This window comes from Cetorhinus maximus, chromosome 6 (assembly GCF_964194155.1).
Source record: "Cetorhinus maximus chromosome 6, sCetMax3.hap1.1, whole genome shotgun sequence".
Taxonomy (NCBI): domain Eukaryota; kingdom Metazoa; phylum Chordata; class Chondrichthyes; order Lamniformes; family Cetorhinidae; genus Cetorhinus; species Cetorhinus maximus.
This window is the reverse complement of record NC_135884.1, coordinates 4,896,568-4,922,066: the sequence shown is the minus strand read 5'-3', so window position 1 is coordinate 4,922,066 and position 25,499 is coordinate 4,896,568. Positions and strand designations below refer to the sequence as shown.

At 42.7% G+C, this 25,499-nt stretch overlaps 1 protein-coding gene across 2 annotated transcripts in view; it reads left to right on the top strand.

Annotated features, from left to right (window-relative positions):
• eefsec (eukaryotic elongation factor, selenocysteine-tRNA-specific) overlaps positions 1-25,499 on the top strand; it is a 400,490-nt gene that overhangs the window by 182,769 nt on the left and 192,222 nt on the right. For both annotated transcript variants that reach the window (XM_078543117.1, XM_078543116.1), the window contains one exon: positions 11,196-11,840. In XM_078543117.1, the coding sequence (XP_078399243.1) occupies positions 11,196-11,840 (645 nt within the window). The remainder of the gene's footprint in view (positions 1-11,195; positions 11,841-25,499) is intronic.

Below are 25,499 nucleotides of genomic sequence, written 5' to 3'. Positions count from 1 at the left end.
CAACCTTTGCTGCTCCAAGGAAACAACCCCAGCTTATCTAATCTTTCCACATAGCTCAGACCCTCCAGCTCAGGCAGCATCCTGGTAAATCTCCTCTGCACCCTCTAGAGTGCAATCACATCCTTCTTTACAATATGGTGACCAGAACTGCACGCAGTACTCCAGTTGTGGTCTAATCAGCATTTTATACAGTTCCAGCATAACCTCCCTGCTCCTGTATTCTATGCCTCAACTAATAAAGGCAAGTATCCCATATGCCTTCTTAACCGCCTTATCTACCTGTCCCGCTACCTTCAGGGATCTGTGGATGTGCACACCAAGGTCCCTCTGATCTTCAGTACTTTCCAGGGTCCAACCATTCATAGTGTAATCCCTTGCCTTGTTAGCCCTCCCCAAGTGCATTACCTCACACTTTTTTAGTAACTATTTCTTCAGAGTTAAGAGTATATGAGGTGGGCTGGGGTGTAATTTTGAAATGACTCATTACCCACTTGTCAAGCTTCACTGAAGTTTAAAAGAAACATGACCACACAGTTGCTAACCCCATTGGTTATCTTCCCTGCAAGTTGAAAAACATGACAGCGTTTACTCATCTACATTAACCTTCAAATTGATTTTTGGTTTTTCTGAATGACTCGATGCTTGTGACCCTGAAATACGGACAGGTTGTGACCTGACCTCTCCTGGACTTACAAAGTCAAGAAGATAGTTTCTTTAATTCCTCACCTAGGTACTCTGCACACACTTGGGTTTAATTTTAATTTGTGAATCCTTTAAATGCTCCATACAGTTAGTATTTCATTGTATAAAATTTGCACCTCCAAAGTAAATATTCATGTTCAGAAGCCACTTCAAGTCCTAAGCCACACTGGATTTTCTGCTGCTGCAGAGTTGTGTTAATCATTTTGGAATGATCTTGGTATTTTGGTACCAAAATAATCATTTAAAGATTCTGCATTTTTCTTCAAATTTACTTTACAATAGGCATTAAAAAGGTATCAAGCATTATGTTTCCCTGCACGGCCGAAATCATAGGTGAAAGGCTGAGTCATTATAATAATATGATGAGTTGCAATGTAACTGCAAGTCTGAACCTTTCCTTACTGGAGTTTTGTCTGCAGATTTGGTCTCCTTACCTAAGGAAGGATACACTGGCCATAGAGGGAGTGCAACAAAGGTCCACCAGACTTTTCCTGGGATGGCAGGATTGTCCTGGAGAGATTGAGGACACAGGGCCTGAATCCTGGAGAGATTGAGGACACAGGGCCTGCATTCTCTAGAGTTTAAAAGAAAGAGAGGTGAAATGTACAAAACTCTTACAGGGCTCGACAGTGTAGATGCAGGAAAGATATTTCCCCTGGCTGGATTGGGGAGTCTAGAACCAGGGCTCACAGTCTCAGAATTAGAGGTAGGCCATTTCGGACTGTGATGAGAAGGAATGTTTTCAGTCAGAGGGTGGTGAATCTTTGGAATTCTCTACCCCAGAGTGCTGTGGAGGCTCAGTCATTGAGTTTGTTCAAAGCGGAGATCAATAGATTTCTGGACACTAATGACATCAAGGGGTATGGGAATATTGCAGGAAAATGGGTCGAGGTAGAAGATCAGCCATGATCGAGTTAAATGGCGGAGCAGGCTCGAGGGGCTGAATGACCTCCTCCTCCTTTCTGTTGCTTTCTACTGCATTTTTCATTTTTTCCTTTCATTTCTCCCTCCTCTTTCCACCTAATCTCTTAATCCCTTTCTTCCTTTCCTCCCTCCCTCTCTTCCTTTCCTTTCCTCCCTCTCTTCCTTTCCTCCCTTCCTCTCTTCCTTTCCTCCCTCCTCTTCTTTTGATCAGCCCCTTCTTTCATTATTTATCCTGTCCTTTCTTTTCTTCCTTTCCTCTCTTCCTTTTTTATTCCCTCCGCTTTCTGTCTTTCCTACTTCCACTTTCCTTCTTCCTTCCCTCTCTCTTCTTCTCTTGTTGCCTCCTTGCTCTCCTTTTTATCATTTCATTCGTTCTTCTTTTATCCTATCCTTTCTGTCTTTCTTCCCTCCCTCTTTCTCCTTGTCTGCTTTCCTCCCACCATCCTCCGTTCCTTTTCTGTTGTGCCCATATTTTCTTGTATTTCTGGACTGTTTCAAACATTTATTTTTGTGTCTAACATCATGATTCTGGTTGTGCCTGGCTGACTATTCTAGGAAGTAGGGAAGCCATTCTAGTTTTTATAGCGTCCCTGTCTGTATTTTTCTTTTCCACAGACCCCAAACCTCTACCGTATAGATTTCCATAAAACTTAACTTAGTTACTGTCGGTGATTTTCCCTCCTTTGTATTTTGTAAAACTGCAGTACTCTGCTGTAGACATCCCAGAGTATTTGAGTGACAGTAATGAAAGTAGTACTTGGCAACGGCTGCAGGACATTCTAAAGGGGGAGGCAAACAGACAGAGATCGTGGTACATATCGGTACCAACAACATAGGTAGAGAGAGGGATGAGGTCCTGCAAACAGAATTTAGGGAGCTAGGAAACACATTAAAAAACAGAACCTCAACGGTAGTAATCTGGATTATTTCTGGTGCCACGCGCTAGTGAGTATAGAAATAGGAGGTTAGTCCAGATGAATGCGTGGCTGGTGAGATGGAGCAGGAGGGAGGGCTTTAGATTTCTGGGACATTGGGACCGTTTCTGGGGGCGGTGGGACCTGTACAAGGCAGACGGTTTGCACCTGAACCGGAATGGGACCAACATCCTTGCGGGGAGGTTTGCTAGTGCTGTTGGGGAGGGTTTAAACTAACTTGGCAGGGAGATGGGATCCTGAGAGGAGGTTCAGCAAGGGGAGATGCACAGCCAAAATTAGAAGAGAGAGCAAGTGAGTCTGGAAGGCATAGAAATTATAGGCCGGTTAAGGCACAAGGGAGTTTGGCAAGGTCGGATGGTATTTATTTTAATGCAAGGGGTCTGACGAATAAGGCAGATGAGTTGAGGGCACAAATTAACACATTGTTGTCACAGAGACATGGTTGAGAGAGGGGCAGGATTGGCAGCTCAATATTCCAGGATATAGGGCCTTCAGGCGAGACAGGGAAGGAGGTAAAAGAGGAGGGGGTATCGCAATATTGATCAAGGAATCAATTACAGCAGTAAGGAGGGATGACATCTTAGAAGGCTCCTCAAATGAAGCCATATGGGTAGAACTGAAAAACAAAAAAGGAGCATTCACATTGCTGGGAGTGTATTATAGGCCCCCAAACTGTCAGAGAGAAATAGAAGAGCAGATATGTAGGCAAATTTCAGAGAAGTGTAAAAATAATAGGGTAGTAGTAGTGGGCCCTGCAAGAGAGGGGGCGGTCCTGGACTTAATTTTAGGGAATGAAGCCAGGCAAATGGTAGAGGTATCAATGGGGGAGCATTTTACAGATAGTGATCATAACTCTGTTAGATTCAAAGCTGTTATGGAAAAGGACAAGGGTGGGCCAGAAATCAGAGATCTAAATTGGGGGAACGCCGATTTTAATAAGATCAGATATGATTTGGCCAGAGTGGACAGGGAGCAGATACTTTTGGTAAACCTGCGTCAGAGCAGTGGGGCTCATTCAAGAAGGAATTAGGGAGAGTACAGGGCCAACATATTCCAGTAAAGACAAAGGGTGGGACCAATAAATCCAGGGAACCCTGGATGTCGAGGGATATATAGGATTGGATAAAAAGAAAAAGGGAGGCTTATGGCAGATACCGAGGGCTCCAAACAGCGGAAGCCCTAGAGGAGTATAGAATGTGTCGGGGGGAACTTAAAAAGGAAATCAGGAGAGCAAAAAGGGGACATGGAGAAACATTGGCAGGTAAAATAGAGGAAAATCCAAAGTTATTTTACAAGTACATTAAGAGTAAGAGGATAACTAGGGAAAGAGTAGGGCCCATTAAGGACCATAATGCGTGTGTAGCTGGAAGACGTAGGTAGGGTTTTAAATGAACACTTTGTGTCGGTGTTCACAAGTGAGAGGGACGACGTGGGTATGGAAATCAGGCAAAAGGACTGTGATATGATTAAAAGAAATTATCATAGAAAGGGAGGAGGTTCTAAGTGGTTTGGCAGGCTTAAAAGTGGACAAATCTCCAGGCCCGGATGAAATGCATCCCAGGCTGTTGAGTGAAGCAAGGGAGGAGTTAGCAGGGGCGCTGGCAATAATTTTCAATACCTCTCTGGCCACAGGAGAGGTGCCAGAGGGCTGAAGGACAGCCAATTTGGTACCGTTATGCAAGAAGGGAGGAAAGGATAAACCAGGGAACTACAGGCCAGTCAATCTAACCTCAGTGGTGAGGAAAATATTGGAAGCAATTATAAGGGACAGAATTAATCTACACTAGGAGAGGCAGGGATTAATGAAGGACAGTCAGCATGGTTTTGTTAAGGGGAGGTCATGTCTGACCAATTTGATTGAATTTTTTGAAGAGGTGACCAGGTGTGTAGATGAGGGCAATGCATTTGACATAGTCTACTTGGACTTCAGCAAGGCTTTTGATAAGGTCCCGCATGGGAGACTGATAACGAAGGTAAAATCCCATGGGATCCAAGGCAATTTGGCAAATTGGATCCAGAATTGGCTGAGTGGCGAGAAGCAGAGGGTGATGGTTGAGCGGTGTTTTTGTGGCTGGATGCCTGTGTCCAGTGAGGTTCCACAGGGATCGGTGTTGGGTCCCTTGCTGTTTGTGGTATATATAAACGATTTAGACTTGAATGTAGGAGGGTTGATCAGTAAGTTTGCGGATGACACAAAAATTGGTGGGGTGGTAAATAGTGAGGAAGATAGCCTTAGATTACAGGAGGATATAGACGGGCTGGCCAGATGGGCTGATCAGTGGCAAATGGAATTTAATCCTGGTAAGTGTGAGGTGATGCACTGGGGCAGGACAAACAAGGCACAGGAATACACGATCAATGGTAGGACCCTGGGAAGTACCGAGGATCAGGTGGACCTTGGTATGCATGTCCACCGGTCCCTTAAGGTAGCGGGACAGGTAGATAAGGTGGTTAAGAAGACATATTGGATACTAGCCATGGTATAGAATATAAGAGCAGGGAGGTTATGCTGGAACTGTATAAAACGCTGGTTAGGCCACAGCTAGAGTATTGCGTGCAGTTCTGGAATGCGCTTTATAGGAAGGGTGTGATTGCACTAGAGAGAGTGCAGAGGAGATTTACCAGGATGTTGCCTGGGCTGGAGAGTTTTAGTTATGAGGAGAGATTGGATAGACTGGGGTTATTTTCCCTGGAGCAGAGGAGATTGAGGGGTATAAAATTATGAGGGGCATAGATAGTGTCGACAGGAAGGAACTTTTCCCTTTGGTGGAGGGATCAATAACCAGGGGGCATAGATTTAAGGTAAGGGGCAAGAGATTTAGAGAGGATGTGAGGAAGAATTTTTTCACCCAGAGGGTGGCAGGAATCTGGAACTCACTGCCTGAAAGGGTGGTAGAGGCAGATATCCTCATAACATTTAAGAAGTATTTGGATGTGCACTTGCGACGCCATAGCATACAAGGCTACGGGCCTGGTGCTGGAAAATGGGATTAGAATAGTTAGGTACTTGTTTAACTGGCGCAGACTCGATGGGCCGAAGGCCCTTTTTCTGTGCTGTAGAGCTCTATGACTCTATGACTCTAACATCATCACACATAACATGGGCAGGGACCTGAGTGTGTACAACAGTAGTTTCATCCTTATTACCCCATACTTGCTGATAAATGTTCTTCCATGTAAGATTCCAACACCCCAATCTTTGGGTAAAATTAAAACAAAAGAAAGTGAGTACTTTCTAGAAGTATCAAGATCCTTTTACTCTGCAAATACACAGGAATCTCGCTAATAGTTTCACTTAGTATATAAGGTGCCTAAGCTACTCTGTTGTGGTTTTTTTTGTAGGTATTTGGGCCTGCACTCAAACCTTTTGCTTTCAAATTGCTCCCTCCTTAGCTCTATAACCTCCTCCAGCCCTACAAACCCCAATACCTCTGCACTCCTCCAATTCTAACCTCTTGGGCATACCTGATTTCTTACACTCCACGATTGTGCGTTCAGTTGCCAAGGCTCTAAGCTCTGGATTCCCACCCTAAACCTCTCTGTGTCCACTCTCTTTTAAGACAACTCTTAAAACCTACATTTTTGACCAAGCTTTTGGTTGCCTGTGTAATATCTCCTTATCTTGCTCAGTGACAACTTTTGTCCAGTAACCATTCTGTAATTTGTCTTGGGATGTTTTGCTATGTGTATGTAGCTATATAAATTAAAATTATTTTTTCTGATGGGATTTTCATTATATCTTTTTTTCCACTGTCTGAGATTAGCTGTAATGAAGGAGATTGGCAAAAGGGGACGAGTATAGCACCACTGGCCTAAACCCGACTTGGCTGCATAAAAGCACCATGATGATAGTTTGCTTTGGATAGCCTGCATGTATTATATATCTTTCGGTCAATATGATTAGGCTTTGGGAATCAACACTTTGGCGAGACCCTACCTTATTTGCAAGTGTTTATCTGACCAACAGACTGTGTTACTTAAAATATTTAACTAGTTGACTCATTTGACGGTGAGTCAGGACTGTTTATCTTACTTGTCACTCTTGCTTTTGTGGAGGGTTGTTTTTCACTGTTACTCTGCTTCTTTGTTGTCTAATGACTTTGTTCCTTTTCTCCTCTCTGTCCAGCTAGGAGGTGGCTGTTCAATGATGTAGGGAGATAGAGTGCTTGCAGTGTAACTGCAGTTGGCGGATCCATTCCCCTGTATTGTACTCTCCAGTTAGACAAGTGCTGCTGTGCTATCTCAGTTAATCCCTATGGTTTATCATGCCACCATTCTCCATGAGCATCAGTCATATAGACTGCTCTCCTAACCTATATTTCATTGTATTTTACCACTTTCCCTCGAAAGAAAGCCTTGCATTTATATGGCGCTGTTCATGGCCACCAGATGCCTCAAAGTGCTCTACAGCCAGTTAAGTACTTTTCGAAGTGTAGTCACTGTTGTAATGTAAGAAATGCAGCAGCTAATTTGCATGCAGCAAACTCCCACAAACAGCAATGTGATAATGATCAGATAATCTGTTTTTTTGTGATGTTGATTAAGGGATAAATATTGGCCAGGACATCGGTGATAACTCCCCTGCTCTTTGAAATAGTGCCATGGGATCCTTTTCATGCACCCGAGCGGGAAGATGGGGCCTTGGTTTAACATCTCACCTGAAAGACGGGACCTTTGACATAAGATCATAAGAAATGGGAGTAGGAGTGGGCCTTTTGGCCCACTGATCTCCTATACCATTCAATAAGGTCATGATTGATCTGATTGTACCTTTAACGCCACCTCCATGCCTGTCCCCCATAACCCTTGTTCCTCAGTACTGCACTGGAGTTTCAGCCTTGATTTTACTGCTGACGCCCTGGAGTGGCACCTGAACCTAAAACCTTGTGACTCAGAAATACATAGCGGATATATAGGTAGCCTGAGGCAAGAATAGGTGCGAAGGCACCCCCAGGAGGCAGGAATGGCAGAGGTGTGGGGGACTGCCGTTTGAGTAAGGCCCACAGTGGTGCAGCATGAGGGACTGTGTGTGGGCAAAACCCTTGGCAAAGGGTGGCCCAAGGCCTGAATGAGTGAAGCTTATGACAATAAAGATAAGAGGTAGTGTGGTGGGTTGTGATCTGAGACTCACATGTTGGGAACATTGGCTGAATGGCTTGTGTAGGCCAAGTCAGGAATATGGCTGGTCGGGGGCCTAAGAAACCAGGCCTGAGGCCCATGATGGGGACAGTGACGATCTGGTTTCTCGCCTCTCCCAAGAGAATAAATGGCTCCAGGTAAGGTGGAGAGAGTTATTATCATGATACTATATGGGACAGTCTAGATGGACCATTTGACTTTTTCCTATCTGTCATTTTAGTATGCTTATACCTGGGCCAGTAGCTAATGAGGACAGAGGAATTGAGGGTGTTTGTTTTGAGAAGGGGACTGCAGACTGCAGTTAGAAGGGGTTTGTATATAGTCTGAAGTGATTCCATGATTGACAATATTGCCTAAAATTGATGGAAAGGAAGTTGGATGATTGTGTTTAATGGGGAATAGGGTCCAGGGAATAGGAGGAAAACCTAATGGGCACGATGGGTTTGGAGACACCATGGGGAGGAATGGGGAGAAGGTAGAGTAAGATGTGGGAATGGGGCTGGTAGGAGGTTTGGCTTCGTGGACGGGGGAAATGGAAGGAAGCAATAATAGGAGAATGGATAGCCCCTATCTTGGTGACAAACAATGAAAACCATAAGATCTTTGCACTTGGAGGAGGTGAGAATGAAGGGACCAGGAAGGGTGAGCTTAGGGAGTAGAGAAATAGTCAAGTAATTGTCCTGCATTTTCTGGTGGTAACGACATATAAAGGCTGTGGTGGAAATTGTCAGCGTTCCCTGTCATTATTCCACTGAAACTGACAGAAACTTTGGGAGTCTGCACATGTGCAGAATAATGCAAAGGACCAGAAGTTGCTGGATGATTCTATACTCCTCTAGAATGTGCACCGTTGAGGCCTCTCCAGACTGCAATCCCTAAGCAATCAGTGAATTGACTAAAAGCTTCCACTTTTATGCTGTTAGTTTCACTTGAACAACCTTTGGAAAGTTACACCTTGTTGAATGAGGTGTAACTAGGTTTTAACTTCATAAATGCTAAACACTATCACCGGCCCTGAGAAACACATTTTATATTTCTGGAATAGTAAGTTTCTCCATTCTGATAAATTTTACATCTTTTAATAAAATCTAAAATGATATTTTGACTTCTATCTTAATCCAATTATAATCATTTATTCCACTTTCTGAAAATTTAAAATAAAAGTAAAGGCTAATTGTTGCTTTTAACTTCCTGGTTTGCTGTCTATTAGAATACTCCAATGTGATTGGCTGCTTAGCTTACTTGAAGGTATTATTGCTGCACGACACCTGGAGCTCCTCTTGACTTGACACCAGATTTAAGCTGCTGTCGGAAAGGGGGAATCAAATTGCTTGATCTTTGAGGGTAATGGTGCTTCACCGGTGAGTGCAAAATCCAGCCCAAATTGATATGCTCCTAATGTCCTGGCTGGTGACAAGAAAGTATTTCTCAACAGTCTTTGTCGACAGATGTATTAATCTGTATTCTGTATAACTCCTCTTGTAACTCAATGGTAATGCCAGTTTGCAGCTGAACTATGCCGATTAGAATAATTAAATTCTCAATCGATGATGAGATCACTGGCAGTTCATGGGGAGGTGGTAGCGTAGTGGTATTGTCATTGGACTGGTAATCCAGAGATCCAGGGTAATGCTCTGGGGACCTGGGTTCGAATCCCACCCAGCACATGGTGAATTTGAATTCAATAAATATCTGGAATTAAAAGTCTAATGATGACCATGAAACCATTGTTGATTGTCATAAAAACCCATCTGGCTCACTAATGTCGTCACCTGGTCTGACCTACATGTGACTCCAGACCCACAAAAATGCCCTCTGAACAAGGGCAATTAGGGATGGGCAATAAATGCTGGCCTAGCCAGCGATACCCACACCCCATGAATGAATTTTTTTTTTAAAAGTTCCAGGGCACAGATGGGGCCTCATGGTCTGAGCCAGAGAGGGCGGGAACATTACCATCCAGTAACCATTGGTGAAAAGGGCATGTCTGCCAACACAAGGTGAGAATGGATAATAAAAACAAAATACTGCAGATGCTGGAAACCTGAAGTAAAACCAGAAAGTGCTGGAAATACTCAGCAGGTCTGGTAGCATCTGCGGAGAGAGAAACAGCATTAACATTTCAAGTCGAATATGACATTTCTACAGAACAGAACTACAGTTCTGTAGAAAAGTCACTTTTGACTCCAACTGCCAGCTCTGTATCTGTCTCCACAGCTGCTGCCAAACCTGCTGAGTATTTCCAGCACTTTCTAGTTTTATTCAAGGTGAGAATGGGATGTTTAGCGGTGGTGGCTCTGACAGTCCTCACTGGCTTGATTCATACACAAACATAGAAAATAGGAACAGGAGTAGGCCCTTTGGCCCTTCGAGCTTGCTCCGCCATTCAGCATGATCGTGGCTGATCCTCTATCTCAACGTCATGCTCCCGCTCTCTCCCCATACCCCTTGACGCCTTTAGAGCCTAGAAATCTGTCTATTTCCTGCTTAAATATATTCAGTGACTTGGCCTCCACAGTCTTCTGTGATAGAGAATTCCACAGGTTCACCACCCTCTGAGTGAAGAAGTTTCTCCTCATCTCAGTCCTAAATGGTCTACCCCCATTTCCTGAGATTGTGACCCCTCATTCTAGACCCCCCCAGCCAGAGGAAACCTCATCCCTGCATCCAGTCTGTCCACCCCTGTCAGAATTTTTTATGTTTCAATGAGATCCCCTCGCATTCTTCTAAACGCCAGTGAATATGGGCCTAGTCGGCCCAATCTCTCCTCATACAACAATCCTGCCATCCCAGGAATGACAAAGAACGGCCAACCTGAGGAGGTAGTAGAGGACTTTGGAAACTTGAGGATCCATACCCCAGACTTCTGGAGAGGAAGAGAGAAAATATGAAATATATGTGGCCGGCACATACATGATGAGCTGAATGGCCTCTTTCTGTGCCGTAACTTTTCTGTGATTCTATATAGATAGATTTGACCACGTCTTTCCTGTGCTTGGATGCATCTGTAACTTTTGTCGTTTTTGGTTTCCCAACATGCTACAATTTTTTTTGTACTGTTTTTTAAAAAAAATTCTTCAACCAATGGAACCTTTTTGAATAAGCTCAAAGACTTCTCCCTTTGCCTGGCTCTTACCATCATGTATTTACGAATATAGGTCTCCTGTACTGTCATATCCTGTATTATAATGGGACAGACAGGCGAGATGTGGCATTTGATTTCAAAGCCTGAGTAATAACATGCAAGTTCTAAAAAGGGTCATCTTTTTATCAGAAGCCAAGGATACAGCGTTTGTACAATATTAATCATAGTCGAGCAAGTAAATGGCTTTTGTGTTTCAGCGCACTGAGGATAAGCATGCATAATTTATATGCCCCTGTGGCCTGAGGTTTTTGTGATAATATTTCCTTAGGAATTTAACTTCACTGGGTTTCTGTCTCTTTTTAAAAAATCCTCTGTCTCACAAATTTTTCTCTTGATTTTTGTCTTCATAGGTCAGCCGAAAGGTCAAGTCCATGCAGATGTTCCATAAGCCAGTGAACACTGCCATCCAAGGTGACCGAGTAGGGATCTGTGTCACTCAGTTTGATCCCAAACAGCTTGAGCGGGGCCTGGTCTGTGCCCCAGAGTCTCTGCGTACATTAAATGCCGCTGTTATCTCCGTGAAGAAGATACCTTATTTCAAAGGATTAGTCCACACCAAAGCTAAGTTCCACATCACTGTTGGCCATGAAACGGTCATGGGAAGGGTGACATTCTTCAGTCCCGCCCCTGAGGATTTTGAGAGCGAGCCTGTGATGGATTGCTTTGTCTTTGACAGAGAATATCTCTATCAGGAAGAATACCTATCGCAAGCCAAGAGCATTGGCGCTGATAAAAGCCTGGCCAATGACCAAGCTGAGGGAGGCCAGGTGCCCAGGCAACAGTGGGCCCTGTTGGAGTTTGAGAAACCCGTGACGTGCCCCAAGCTGTGCCTCGTAATCGGTTCCAAGCTGGATACTGACATCCACGCCAATACCTGCAGGCTTGCTTTTCACGGAGTCTTGCTGGAAGGTTTTGAGGAGAAAAACTACGCAGAGGTCTCTCTGCCCAAGCTGAAGGTCTTCAAGCTGAAACACAAAGAGGGGCAAGTGGAAAGGGTAAGCAAGTCTGATACACCAATATTTGACATCTATCACCTCTGTTTGATGTTTTCAGAAGTGGAATGGCTGAAAAGAAACATTACAACAAGAGATTTACAAGTCCATTTTCGTAAATCACCAATCATTAAGCTGCAATTTAAGAATAGGTTATGTCCAAATTTTAAATTCTTGATGAAAATTTTGAAACTGTACCCGTGATAGTTTTCACTAAAGTTTGGACAGAGTTTCCACTGGAGAAATGGGCCACTCGGCCCAACTCATCCAGGCCAGTTTTGGGCTCCACACAAGACCCTCCTCCTTCCCCACTTCATCTCACCCTATCTGCATATCTATTCCTTCCTTCTTTGTGTACTCACCTAGCTTCCCTGTAAAGTCACCATATTTGTTCAACTATTTTTCTTCTATTTTCCCAATTTAAGAAGTCAAGAATTAGTAACATCAATCTGATCTATTGAAACTTCATCCCTTGTCTACTGTAATTCTCCTGTTGAAAATGTTGCTCTCATACCCTAACTCCCATTTCAGCCATCAACAATATTTTGAACAATCCTAATGATTCCATCACTTCTGTCCTGCTTAGCAGATTATTGCAAACACACTTGGATTAATGATGCCCTTATTAAATTTAAACTTATTCGCGATCACACACCAGGATGGTATTTTGTTACAGATATGCTTGCTGACCTACATTGTCTACACATTGAGTAGTGGATGTTGGACAAGCAGTCTGACAACTTAGAGACAATATGGGAGATTGAGAGAGGTGATAGTGAAGTAGAGCTGGATGTGGTGAGTGTACATGTAAAACTAGTGCTGTGTTTTCAGATGATGTCACCAAGTGGCAGCCTGTAGATAAGAACAAGGAGGGTGTCAAAAATAGATCCTTGGAGGACACAAGAGATAATGGTACAGGAGAAGGAAGAGAAGCCATTGTAGCTGATTCTCTGGCTATAATTGGATAGATAAGAATGGAACCAGATGAATGCAGTCCCATCTAGTTGGATGACAGTGGAATGGAGGATAGTGTGGCCAACCTTGTCGAAGACTGTAGCCAGGTTGAGAAGGGAAAATTTGTCTTTGGACAGTCAGATATAATGTCATTTGTGATCTTGTTAAGACCTGTTTTGGTACTTTGGCAGGAGTGGAAACCTGATTGGAGGGATTCAAACATGGAGTTTAAGAAAAGATGGGCATGGATTTGGGAGGTGACAACACATTCAAGGACTTTTGAGAGGAAAGAGAGGTTAGAGATGGGGTGATAATTTGCATGAATGGAGGGATCAACAGATGGTTATTTTGAGGAGAGGAGTGATGATGGCAGATTTGAAGAAGAAAGGGACGGTGTCTGAAGGGAGAAAACCATTTAGCACTATCAGCTAAAATGGGAGTCAGGAAAAGAAGCTGAGTGGTCAGCAGTTTATTTGGAATAGGATCAAAGGAGTAGGTGATGAGGCTCATGGACAAGGTGAACTTGGGGAGGGTTTGAGGAGGGAGAAACAAGAGAAAGTAAACAAATATGCGCGTTCAGGACTGAGGCAGGGAGGAGCTTTAGAGCAGTGCTTTGCAAACTTTTTCCCACTGCCACCTCATTTTGAAGCTTGAAAACTACCATGACCCCAGAGTAAGAGTGAGGGGAGGGGATGTGGTAGAGGTAGGTAGAGTTGTGAGAGTTGGGTGGGGGGGGGGAGATTTTTGAGTGTTGAGGTGAGAGAGTGTTAGAGCGGTGAGAGTGGGATGAGGGTCGGAGAACAGGCAGCAATGTTTTCTTCATCTACTGCTTTGCAGCCTGTGCTGGAGGCAGCGATTGGGCATCAGCTGATTTCATAAGGCTGTGCCCACTGGACCAAGGCAAGAGAAAAACCATGTGCGCGCATGTCCAGGGGCCTTGGAGCCGATCCCAGGACTGTCCCATCTGATTCTCCGTTCCACAGCCGCCATTGCTGCCATGAAGGAGAAGGGGGTTCGCGATTCCAGTTGCTTGCTTGTGACCCCACTGGAGGTCACGGTGCATTATTTGGGGAAATGCTGCTTTGGAGCCCGGTGGGCTAGTGGAAGGGAGTGAAGTGACAGAGACAGCTGATCAGATGGTCTCAATCTTAGCAACAACAAAGTCCAAGACCTGCTTGCATTTGCTGTTGAAGGTGAGGGTGGAGGAAAAGAGCGGGGGTTGTTGGGGGTGGGGGGTGGGGTGGTGGGGAGGTTAAGAAGAGGCCATTAGGCCCGTTAAGCGTTTGTTGATGTTTTTGTCCACAGAAGCCACCTAATCTAATCTAATACCACACTCTTCATTCACTGTCCCTCAGACAATCCACTTTTTCAAGCAACTACCTAGTTCTTAATTTTATTTAAAGTTTCAGCAGAAAATTGCACATTCTCACCATTTTTTTTTCAGAGCTTTTTAAAATTCTTTAAATAAAACTGCTTACTCAAGAAAATACACACAAAACAATTTCTAGATATACCACTCATTCTAGTTATATGTGGGCTGAAAAACAGGTTCTTTTTGCTGCTGCACATGTGAAAGTCTGAGAGGGGGATATCAGCGGCTCCACTGACTCTGAGAGGGAGATATCTGCAGTTATACTCCACTCAGGTTGAGAAGGGGATATCTGTAGTTACTCTGCTCAGTCTAAGAAGTGGGGTGGATGGGGGCGCTTGGGGAGGGGTATGATTTGTGTTAAACCCCGGATCTAAAAGACAATGTATGATTTTTTGTCACACCACATGCAACAATTTAGTTGCAAATGGCTCTTTAGGGGCATACCCTGCAGAAAGTGAGTGAGTTATTTGCAGTTAAATCGCAGCATGTTCTTTAGTTATCATAATTAGAGCACATAGAACAGGGCTCCAGTGATTGAACTGTGAAGATTGTATTAAGGGAATTTGATATTGCTATATAGCCCTAGCACTGGGTGCATGTGGTACTTCACTGATGTTACAAAGCCAGTCTGCTCCTACCTTCCAGCAGTGGCAAATGCTTATTTTACACGTGAGAAGCTATTTTTGCTGCCTTCAGCGTCCATTCTACCCATTCATATGTTCTGCTCAATACTGTGGATAAGATTTCAAGAGCGAGCAGATAAATGGTACCCAATCTGTGGAGTGTAAAATAGGCTGCATTGTTCACCATGTTACAGTAGCTATTTCAGATTCAGAAGTGCAGGATGTAATACTCCTTTTGTCTTACTCAACAAAGAGCTGAAAATACAGTGAATCTGAAAAGTTCCATTCTGTGTAATGCTTGCACATCCTGATTGTCTTGCACTTTAAAAAAAAATTCTGCTATCGCATTTCAGCACTCAGCAAGACACAACCAGCTTTGTCTTCCTTGATAAAGGATGCTGAACACTCCTGCTTTATTGCTAGCACCAAAAAAACCTTTGCAATCTAATTTCTTTTTTATCTTACAACGTTATCCCATGTTGTGCCATAACTGTTGTCTTTGTGCAGCCGTTGGGGTGGGAGTGGGGTAGGGTAGGAGGAAGGTCATTCCAGTCCACCACTTGTAGATCGCGGCGTATAATTCGACCGTTGAAGCCTCAAAATCCTTCCAAAAATGTACGTCGACTTATACACAGAGTATAAAATGTGAACCACCAAGTGTTGGTGTAGGTGATCGCCGTTTGGAAATGTGAAACAAAACATAACAATGGTAATTCAAATTAAATCAATGTGGCACGTTTATTGAACTAATTAATTCTACAAGGATACCTTTAACTACAATTGAAACATTTTAAAAGCTGTCAAATTCATTGTCATCGGCATCCAAGGTTTTTGCTGCTGTCTGATGATGAATCCCCGGAAACTGGTAACTTTGGCATCAAGGTCTTTTGGTAGCCTCTGAGCGACCTTGGTCTTCTGCTGCAACACGAGACATTTATGTTTCATAAAGCAGCTACACCAACTAGCTGTTGCTCTGAAATTTTTGCTGGGCTCAGGGTTTGATTTGGCCGCTTAAGTGCGTATACGTGCGTTGCATTTCTGGTGAAAAGGTAACCATCCTGACAGTCTTTGAGGGCCAGTTCCGATACACGCTTCTCAAGATCAGTCCAGTGGCTAGTCTCTGTTCTCACTGTGCTTCGGTCTTGAGCATCCCCTTCAGGGTGGATTCCTCCTTCCATTCACCGAACTCCCTCGCTGCAGCGGCTATTTGACGTGGGCAAATGTTACAACTTTTAGCTTGAAACCAACTTCATTCTCCTTTTGCTCTTCATTCTTTTTGCTGGAGGACCCATTTCTGTTTGTCGTTTGCCATGCACGGTCAGCTCTGTGCGGGCATGCCTTCAACTCCCACACATCTTCTTGGCAACACAGTCCACGTCACCTGCTTGATTCCATTCACCAACTTATAAAGTGAGTAAAACATGTATACCTGAGGTGAAAAATTGAGGCCAGCTCCTAATATGAGGACAGCATTTCTTAACAGTAAAGGAGGTCGACTTATAGGCTGAGTATAGACCTAACCATGAATTTTGGTGCCGAAAAATGGGGCCATCTTATACACAGGGTTGGATTTTGTATCACAATCTATGGTAACTTCTCTGTAGCTGTCACCTGTGCAGCCTTATGACTGGGCTAAAAGATAGCATTGCTGGGGTGACACATATGAACCTTTCCTTCCTTCCTTTCAAGGTAAAGCCGAAATGCTTTGGTTGGAGAGATGAAAGTCGATATGACTTCAAAAGGGAAGCAGATCTCCATGCTGATGTGGAAAGCCGCTGGGAGTTTGGAATGGATCTGTGGGTGCATTGAGAGGATGGTGTATCAGTAGAGAGATAGTGTCTGGGCGTTGATGGAAATCTGAAAGCAACTTGAAGGATCATCAGAGAAAAGGAGAATATCATTATCTCTGTATCGTCCTCCAGCCCTACAATCTGCAGTCCTCTATTTTTGGCCTCTGCTCATCACGACTGCCTTCACTCCACTGTTGTCAGTCATGCCTTTAACTGTCTAAGCTCTAGAATTATCTCCCTAAACCTCTCCACCTCTATCCTTCAAAACCTACCACATTGTCCAAGCATTTGGTCACCTATCCTATATCATCTTATGTGGCTTGGTGTCAGTTTTTGTCTGATAGCGCTCCTGTGAAGCACCTTGGGACATTTTACTACATTAAAAGCGTTGTATTAATGTAAGCTGTTGTTATCGGGAAAACAAAGCATGTTTGGGAGTTTAAAGAGGAAATCTCTGAAATGCTCTGGAGTGAAGAGAAGTTTGTATTCAGATTCCTACTTCGTTCAGTATTGCTGGAGACCATATTCTAAGTCTCAATGAGTCATAGACAGTGAGTGTAGAAACATAGGAGCAGGAGTAGGCCATTCAGCCCCTCAAGTCTGCTTCGCCATTCAACTAGATGATGATTGATCTTCTACCTCGATGACATTTTCTCGCACTTTCCACATATCCTCTCGTATATAATATTTAGAAATCTATCGATCTCTGTCTTGAACATGCTCAATGACTGAGCCTCCACAGCCCCCTGGGGTAGAGAATTTGCCCTATAATGTAAGTTCATAGAATCAGCACAGAAGGAGGCCTTTTGGCCCACTGTGCCCGTGTAGGCTCTTTCAAACATTTGTCCGATTAGCCCCACTCACCCCACTCCTTCCACGTAGCTCAGAAAATTTTCTTCCTTTCTGTAGAACAAATCTTCCACAAAAGCAACAAGTACTCCCAAATCTCCAGGTTCTCAAATAGGATAAACTAGAGTGGTGGTGATGTGTTAAAGTTCACTTAGGGAGTGCACTTTCACATGTATGTTGTAGTGTGGAACTATGGATAGTGATGGTAGAGGCTCCAACATTCTTTCCATCTCATGGCTGACCAGGAATCTCTTCCACGCTTATGGCCTGCCATTGGTGTGCGTTGGAAGGACTTGCAGATTGAAATTTAATCTGTTTGGCCGAATTATGAACACACCTTCCTTGGCCATCAAGTCCTGGGGTAGATTTTAAACATGGAGCTTCTGGCCCAGAGACAGAGACACTACCCACTACGCCACAAGACCTCTCTTAAACTAGAGAAAGGAATATAAATGCAAATGGAACTGAGTATCCTGGCCTTTGGGGATGATTGCCGGAGTTCAAAGTCCAGGTATGTTTTATGGGCAGTAATTCGTACACCCCAAGGTTAAGGCATTTTAACCTTGAAATTATGCTGTGCAATATTGGTTTGAAACTTCTGTTAAAATAACAGACAGAATAATTTCGTATGAGTGTGTTGTGTAATCAAACATTAATAATTGCAGTGTTAATTTCAAAGGCATTATTTGACAGCATTTAATTAGTTCACTTTGTGTACAATTCTTTCTGCACTTAGCCTGCAAGTGCTTCAAGATTTAAAAAATGGGAAGCTTACAATCCTTAGCACTGACATCCTGAACTTTAATGAGCACAAAATTTCCCCATCCCATGAATTTAATAAATCTATTATATTTTGTGGGGAAAATATCCGTGTATTACAAATAAGGGATATTTAAACAAAGCACAAATTATAGAATGTGACTTTGTATAAAAAGTATTCGATTTTACTTAGTTCTACTCAAATCATCCTCCAAATGTTATGCAAGATCCTAGCGTTTGTGCGTACATTTATGCAAGTGTATTGGAAGGATATATTGCAAGATATTTTGCTAAGGCAAATCAGAGAGGGGCAAGAGTTTCTTGAATATGTTCAAGAAAATTTTCTATAGTATGTTTCCAGTCCAACAAGAAAGAGGAGGCACTGCTAGATCTGATTCTTGGAAATGAGGTAGGCCAAGAGGATCAGGTGTCATTAGGAGAACATTTAAGAGACAGTGATCATTGTATCATAAAGTTTAAGTTGTCTATGGAAAGGATAAAGAACAATCCAGAGTGAGAATAATCAACTGGGGAAAGCCAACTTCAATGGGGTAAGAAAGGATCTGAGCTGAACAAATTGGAATCAAAGGTTGGCAGGAAAAATGGTACCTGAACAATGGACTACCTTCAAAGAAGGGAGAGTTTGGACACGGTCAAGGTATATTCCCTCGGAAAGGAAAGGTAGGGCAAACAAACCCAAAGCCCCTGGATGACAAAAGAGATAGAGATTCAGATGGAGAAGAAAAAGTGTGCTTATGACAGATGTCAGATGGACAATACAACTGAGAACCATTCTGAATATTGAAGGTTCAGAAGGGAAGTGATAAAGCAAATAAGAGAAGCAAAGAGAGAGTATGAAAAGAGACTGGCAGCTAACATAAAAGGGAATCCCAAGCCGTCTTAGACATATAAAGAGTAAAAAGGTGGGAGAAGGAGGAGTATGACCGATTAAGGACCAAAAAGGGGATTTACGAATGGATGCAGGGGAATAGCTGAGGTATTAAATGAATACTTTGCATCTGTTTTTGCCAAGGAAGAAGATGCTACCCAGGCCATGGTGAAAGAGGAGGTAATTAATATACTAGAATGATTTAAAATTAATAAGGAGCAAGTATTGCATAGGCTGTCCATTCTTAAAATTGATAAAGCACCAAGACCGGATGAGATGGATACTGAGAGAAGTGAGAGTGGGAATTGCGGAGGCATTGGCCATAATTTTTCAGTCTCCTAGAAGACTAGAGAATTGCAAATGATACATACTTGTCCAAAAAAGGATGTAAAGATAAGCTCAGCAGCTACAGACCAGTCAGTTTAACTTCGGTGGCGGGGGAACATCTAGAAACAATAATTTGGGACAAAATTAATTGTAACATGGACAAATGTGGATTAATTAAGGAAAGCCAGCATGGATTTGTTAAGGGAAGATTGTGTTTAACTAATTTGCTGGAATTTTTTGAAGAGAGGGTTGATGAGGGTAATACTGTTGATGTAATATACGTGGACTTCAATCAAAAGGCATTAGATACAGTACCACACAACAGACATCTGATCAAAGTTATGACTCATGGTAAAAAAAGGACACTAGCAACATGGATACAAAATTGGCTGAGTGACAGGAAACAGAGTAGTGGTTATCGGTATTTTTCAGACTGGAGGAAGGTTTGTAATGGAGTTCCCCAGGGACCCTTGCTCTTTATGATATATAGCAATGACCTAGACCTTTGTGTGCAGATGGTATAAAAATAGGGAAGTGTTGTTGCAACTGTACAAGGCATTGGTGAGACCGCACCTGGAGTACTGTGCACAGTTTTGGTCCCCTTACTTGAGGAAGGATGTAGTTGCATTGGAGGCAGTTCAGAGGAGATTCACTAGATTGATTCCAGAGATGGGGGGGCTTGTCTTATGAGGAGAGATTGAGCAGTTTAAGCCTATACTCGCTGGAGCTTAGAAGGATGAGAGGAGATCTAATTGAGGTATATAAGATGCTAAAGGGGATAGACAAAGTAGACGTGGAGCGGATGTTTCCCCCTTGTGGGGCATTTTAGAACGAGAGGCCATAGTTTTAGGCTAAGGGGTGGTAGATTTAAATCAGAGATGAGGAGGAATTACTTTTCTCAAAGGGTTGTGAATCTGTGGAATTCACTACCTCAGAGTGCTTTGGATGCCGGCACGCTGAATAAATTTAGGGAGGAGATAGACATATTTTTAATTAGTAATGGGTTGAAAGATTATGGGAAGAGGGTGGGAAATTGGAGTTGAGGCTGAAATGAGATCAGCCACGATCGTATTGAATGGCGGGGCAGGCTCAAGGGACTGAATTGCCTACTCCTGCTCCTAGTTCTTATGTTCTTATGATACGAAACTTGGAAGCATTGTGAACTGTGAGGAGCATAGTGCAGAACAAGCTGGTGAAATGGGCGGGCAGGTGGCAGATGAAGTTCAATGTGGAGAAATGGTGAAATGATTCATTTTGGCAGGAAAAACATGGAGTGACAATGTAAAATAAAGGTTACAAGTTTAAAGGCGGTGCAGGAGTAGAGGAACCAGGGTATATATGTACACAAGTCATTGAAAGTGGCAGGACAGGTTGAGAGAGCAGTTAATAAAGCATACAGTATCCCAGGCTTTATTAATAAGGGAATAGTGTACAAGAACAAGGAGGTTATGTTGAACAAAAATGCTGGAAAAAATGGGCGAGGGTGGAGGAGAGAGAGTTCATGGTCTGAAGCTGTTGAACTCAATGTTAAGCCCAGAAGGCTGTAAAGTGCCTAATCGGAAGATGAGGTGCTGTTCCTCCAGTTTGTGTCAAGCTTCACTGGAACATTGCAGCAGGCCAAGGACGGACATGGCATGAGAGCAGAATGGTGTGTTGAAATGACAAGCGACAGGAAGGTCTGGGTCATGCTTGTGGGCAGACAGAAGGTGTTCCGCAAAGCGGTCACTCAGTCTGTGTTTGGCCTCTCCAGTGTAGAGGAGACCACGTTGGGAGCAGCGAATGCAGTAGACTAAATTGAGCTCTGAAGAAGAGTCATACGGACTCAAAATGTTAACTCTTGTCTTTTTCTCCACAGATGCTGTCAGACCTGCTGAGTTTTTCCAGCATTTTTTGTTTTTGTTTTTGTTTCAGATTCCCAGCATCCGCAGTATTTTGCTTTTATCTTAAAGGTTATGTTGAACTTGTATAAGACAGTAGTTCGGTCTCAGCTGGAGAATTGCATCAAGTTCTGGGTGCCATGCTTTAGGAAGGATGTGAAGGCATTGGAGAGAGTGCAGAAAAGATTCACGAGAATGGTTCTAGGGATGAGGAACTTCAGTTACAAACATAGATTGGAGAAATTGGGACAATTTTCCTTGGAGAAGAGAAGGCTGGGAGGAGATTTGGTAGAGGCATTCAAAATCATGAGAAGCCTGGACAGAGTAGATAGGGAGAAACTGTTACCGCCAGTGAAAACTTCATGAATGAGAAGGCACAGATTTAAAGTAATTGAAAAAAAAAGCAAAGGTGACATGAGGAAAAACTTCTTCATGCAGCGAGTGGTTACGATCTGGAATGCATTGCTTGAGCATGTGATGGAGGCAGGTACAATTGAAGCATTGAAAAGGGAACTAGATTATTATCTGAAAAGGAAGAATGTGCAGGGTTACAGGGAGAAAGCAGGGGAATGGCACTAGGTGAATTGCTCATTTGGTGAGGACACGATGTGCCAAATGGCCTCCTTTTGTACTGTAACAATTCTATGAATCTCCTCCCTGGCAATGTGTAAAGAATTACATTCCATTACATAGTCTATTTCTGTCCTTTAAATTCTGTGTTATTCTATGTGACAGAGCAGGTCTCTGCTAGTGTTGGTGTTCCATGGGAGCGCCCAACCCTACTTCATCTCACCCTATCAACATATCCTTCAATTCCTTTCTCCCTCATGTGTATCTAGCTTCCCTTTAAATGCATCTGTGCTATTTGCCAGAGCCACTCCATGTGCTAATGTGTTCCACATCCTAACCATTCTCTGGGTAACGTAGTTTCTCTTGAATTCCTTTATTGAATTTATTGTCTGCTGTTTATGGCTCCTTGTTTTGATTCCCCCACATTTCTGCCACTCTCTTCCCCGCCTCTCAACTCTGAAGAGGGAAGACCAGGATAATACAACAATATGGAAATGAGTGTCTGACCTGCTTCAGAAATGGTGACCAACCCAAAGATGAGCCAGGTCAGATTGGATGACCCATTGTGCATCTCCTCCCACTCCAACATGGCTTCCTTGATCCTGAACTGTGAAGCTTTTAAATATTTAACTCCTACATGTGAAGCAACATCTAATCCTAAAATGAAAAATCGGTGTCAGAGCCATTAGGCAGTAAAACCTTTATTGGAAAGTCAAAAAGACTGACACGCGCCATTATTTCTTATCGGAGGCTCATCTTAAGAAAGCCTCTGCTTATTTAAATGGTGATTCACCCTCTGGCTGCTATTGTTCAAAGTGTCGTTTTTACGATGAAATTAATTGCGACAGAGTTTTAGGTATAATTAACTTTGAATGTATACAACACGTCTATTAAAGGAAAAAAGGATCCAAATACAATATAACCGCACGTGCTTAAAAGTTTGTGTCATATGGAACCCATGTATATGTTTTGTTCTTAAAAAAACAAAGTCGTTATGAAAAAGACCAGGAAGCAAGGACACCATTGATGCTATGGTGTTCGCAAATCCTACTTTGGGTCTGTTACGTTCTGAACATTCAGAACATCCAAGCAGCTGGTAAGCTGAAACCACTTTTATATTTGAGAATTGTGACAACACTTGCGGACCGAAAATAACATAACTCGCTCACAATTTGTTTTTTTTCTTGAAGTGAAGATCTGTTCCTTGTTTCTTTATTTCTTCCCTTGAAATATTCAGGATCAGGTTTTGCAGCTGTCAGTTGATAAAAAACATATGTGCAATTTGAAAAACTACAAAGGGAACTTTGTGCATAAAGGGTTAAGGAAAAAAATGTCAAAACTAATCTTAACCACATATTGTCTTTCTTAATTGTACTGTAGCCAACGTTTATGTTGTCTGGGGACATTTTCACTGCTAACCCTGGTCAGATAAAATTAGCCTTTCAAGAATATACTGACCCAGATTTAACCCTGCACTGGAATTCGACATGACACCCACAATACTGAGCTAGCACTGTGTAACAGTTGCTGACAGAATGCTATTAGAAGTTGTGGAATTAGATCCAAAGATGGTTTGTGGCTTTTGCATAGCTCCCTTTGCTGTAACTTGGAAACCTTTATTTGTTGCAAATAAAGGTTTTTGTTTTAAATGAATTTCTGTAAATCATAAGCGAATGTTTATCCCTCAACCCGACATCACTAAAAACAGACTATCTGGTCATCATCTCAGTGTTGTTTGTGGGAGCTTGCTGTGCACAAATTGGCTGCTGCATTTACAACATTACAACAGTCACTACACTTCAAAAGTATTTAATTGGCTTAGAGGGCTTTGGGATATCATGAAGTCATGAAAAGCACAATATGAAGGCAAGTCTTTCCTCCTTTATGAACTTTTATGTTCATTTTTCTCCCTTCTAAACAGGCATTTTTTTTTGATCTGCAATGTAATTTAAACATTTTAGTTTGGTTTTTACTATCTGATCTGTCACTAATCTCGCCCTTCTAACATCTCAACTCTCTGTTCAAAGCTAATTCCTCTGGCACCTGATTCTTCCAGAGAACTCACCCCTCTAAGCACCCTAACTGTCCCACTGTAGCTTTGCCTTCTAAAATTCGAACTATCCTGTTGAACCTCATTCATCTAAAGTAATGGTTGCACTGCCAACAGCAGCCCAGAGGTTAAGTGTTCAAATCCCATTGTTGATAGTTATGAAATTTAATTTAATAAATCAGGTTCAGAGTCCTTTGATGAAACAAGCCTACCCTCCACCACCTCAGAGCAAGTAGGAATGGGCAATAGTTGTGACCGGGCTGTCCCATTGTGGTTTCCTAATTCTCCTAGCTTTGTATCGAGCTGTATTTTTGCTATGTCCAAAATCTATTCACTGCTCCCCCTAAAATTATTGCAGAGTTTGTGAAGGAGTTATCAGTGCCTGGCAATTTGGTCCTCAAAACTCAAGCCTCCCTGTCCTGTCTGTGCTTATGTCTTTTCTGCTGGATTGGTCTGTTTGAGAGCTGCAAGGTTTGGAAGGAACTGTTATTAACATTGGTTATTTCGCTGAGGATATTGGGTGTCAGAGGTGACTCAATCAACAGCAGCCTGACCTCTGAGTTAGAAGGTTGTGGGTTCAAGTTCTACTTCAGAGCAGAAAAACCTTGTCTGGCACTTCACTGTAGTACTGAGGGAGTGCTGCACTGTCAGAGATGCTGTCTTTTGGATGGGATGTTAAACTGAAGCCCTGTCAGGTGGACGTGAATGATTATATGGTTGCTATTTTAAAGAGCAGGCAGAGTTCTCCTCTGTGTCCTGCCAAACATTTAGCCCCCAACCTACATCATTTTATAAAAATACATATTATCTGCCCATTGTTCCCATTGCTGTTTGTGGGATCTTGCTGTGCAAATTAGCTGCCTCGTCTCCTACATCACAACAGTGACTATGTTTCAAAAATTCTACATTGAGCAAAGCGTTTTGGAATGTGATGTGGTCATGCAGGTTCCTGTATGTATTACTTTCTCTGAAATTATTTTTTCTTTTTAAATTCAAGAACAGAACACTCAAATTTTTAGTATTAGCAACTTGAGACACTTGCAAATTAGTTGGAACGTGGATTAAAACTCGATAATTAGCGCTCCAGGTCACACTATGTGCACTTGCATGGCTCATAAAACAAATATGTAAATACAATGTCTTATTTGAACTGTGCAAGTTTACCACTTCCCCATCTATTATAACGAGTAATGTGTCAGTTTGAAGACTTAATAAACCAATTTTATCCATTAGCAACAGCAACTTGCATTAATGCGACACCTTTAACACAGTAAAATATCCTGACGTTATGAAACAAAATTTGGCACTAAACTACAAGATATCTACAATAAAAAAAGGAGAACTCTAGAAATATTTGATAGGTCAGGTAGCACCTGTGGAGAGCGAACCAAAGATAAAGTGTCGGATATTTGCTACCAAGGCAGGTAGCTCGAGTCGGGAAATTTTCCAACTCAGTAGGACTGTTATGACCACAGCCAATGTTAATTGCACTGCAGACCAAACCCCAGAGGGAAACCTGGCTTATGGGACATACCTTTTTTTTTGTATTCTGAAAACAAGAAGTCACACTGATCTCAGCAGCAAGAAATCCAGTTAATACTT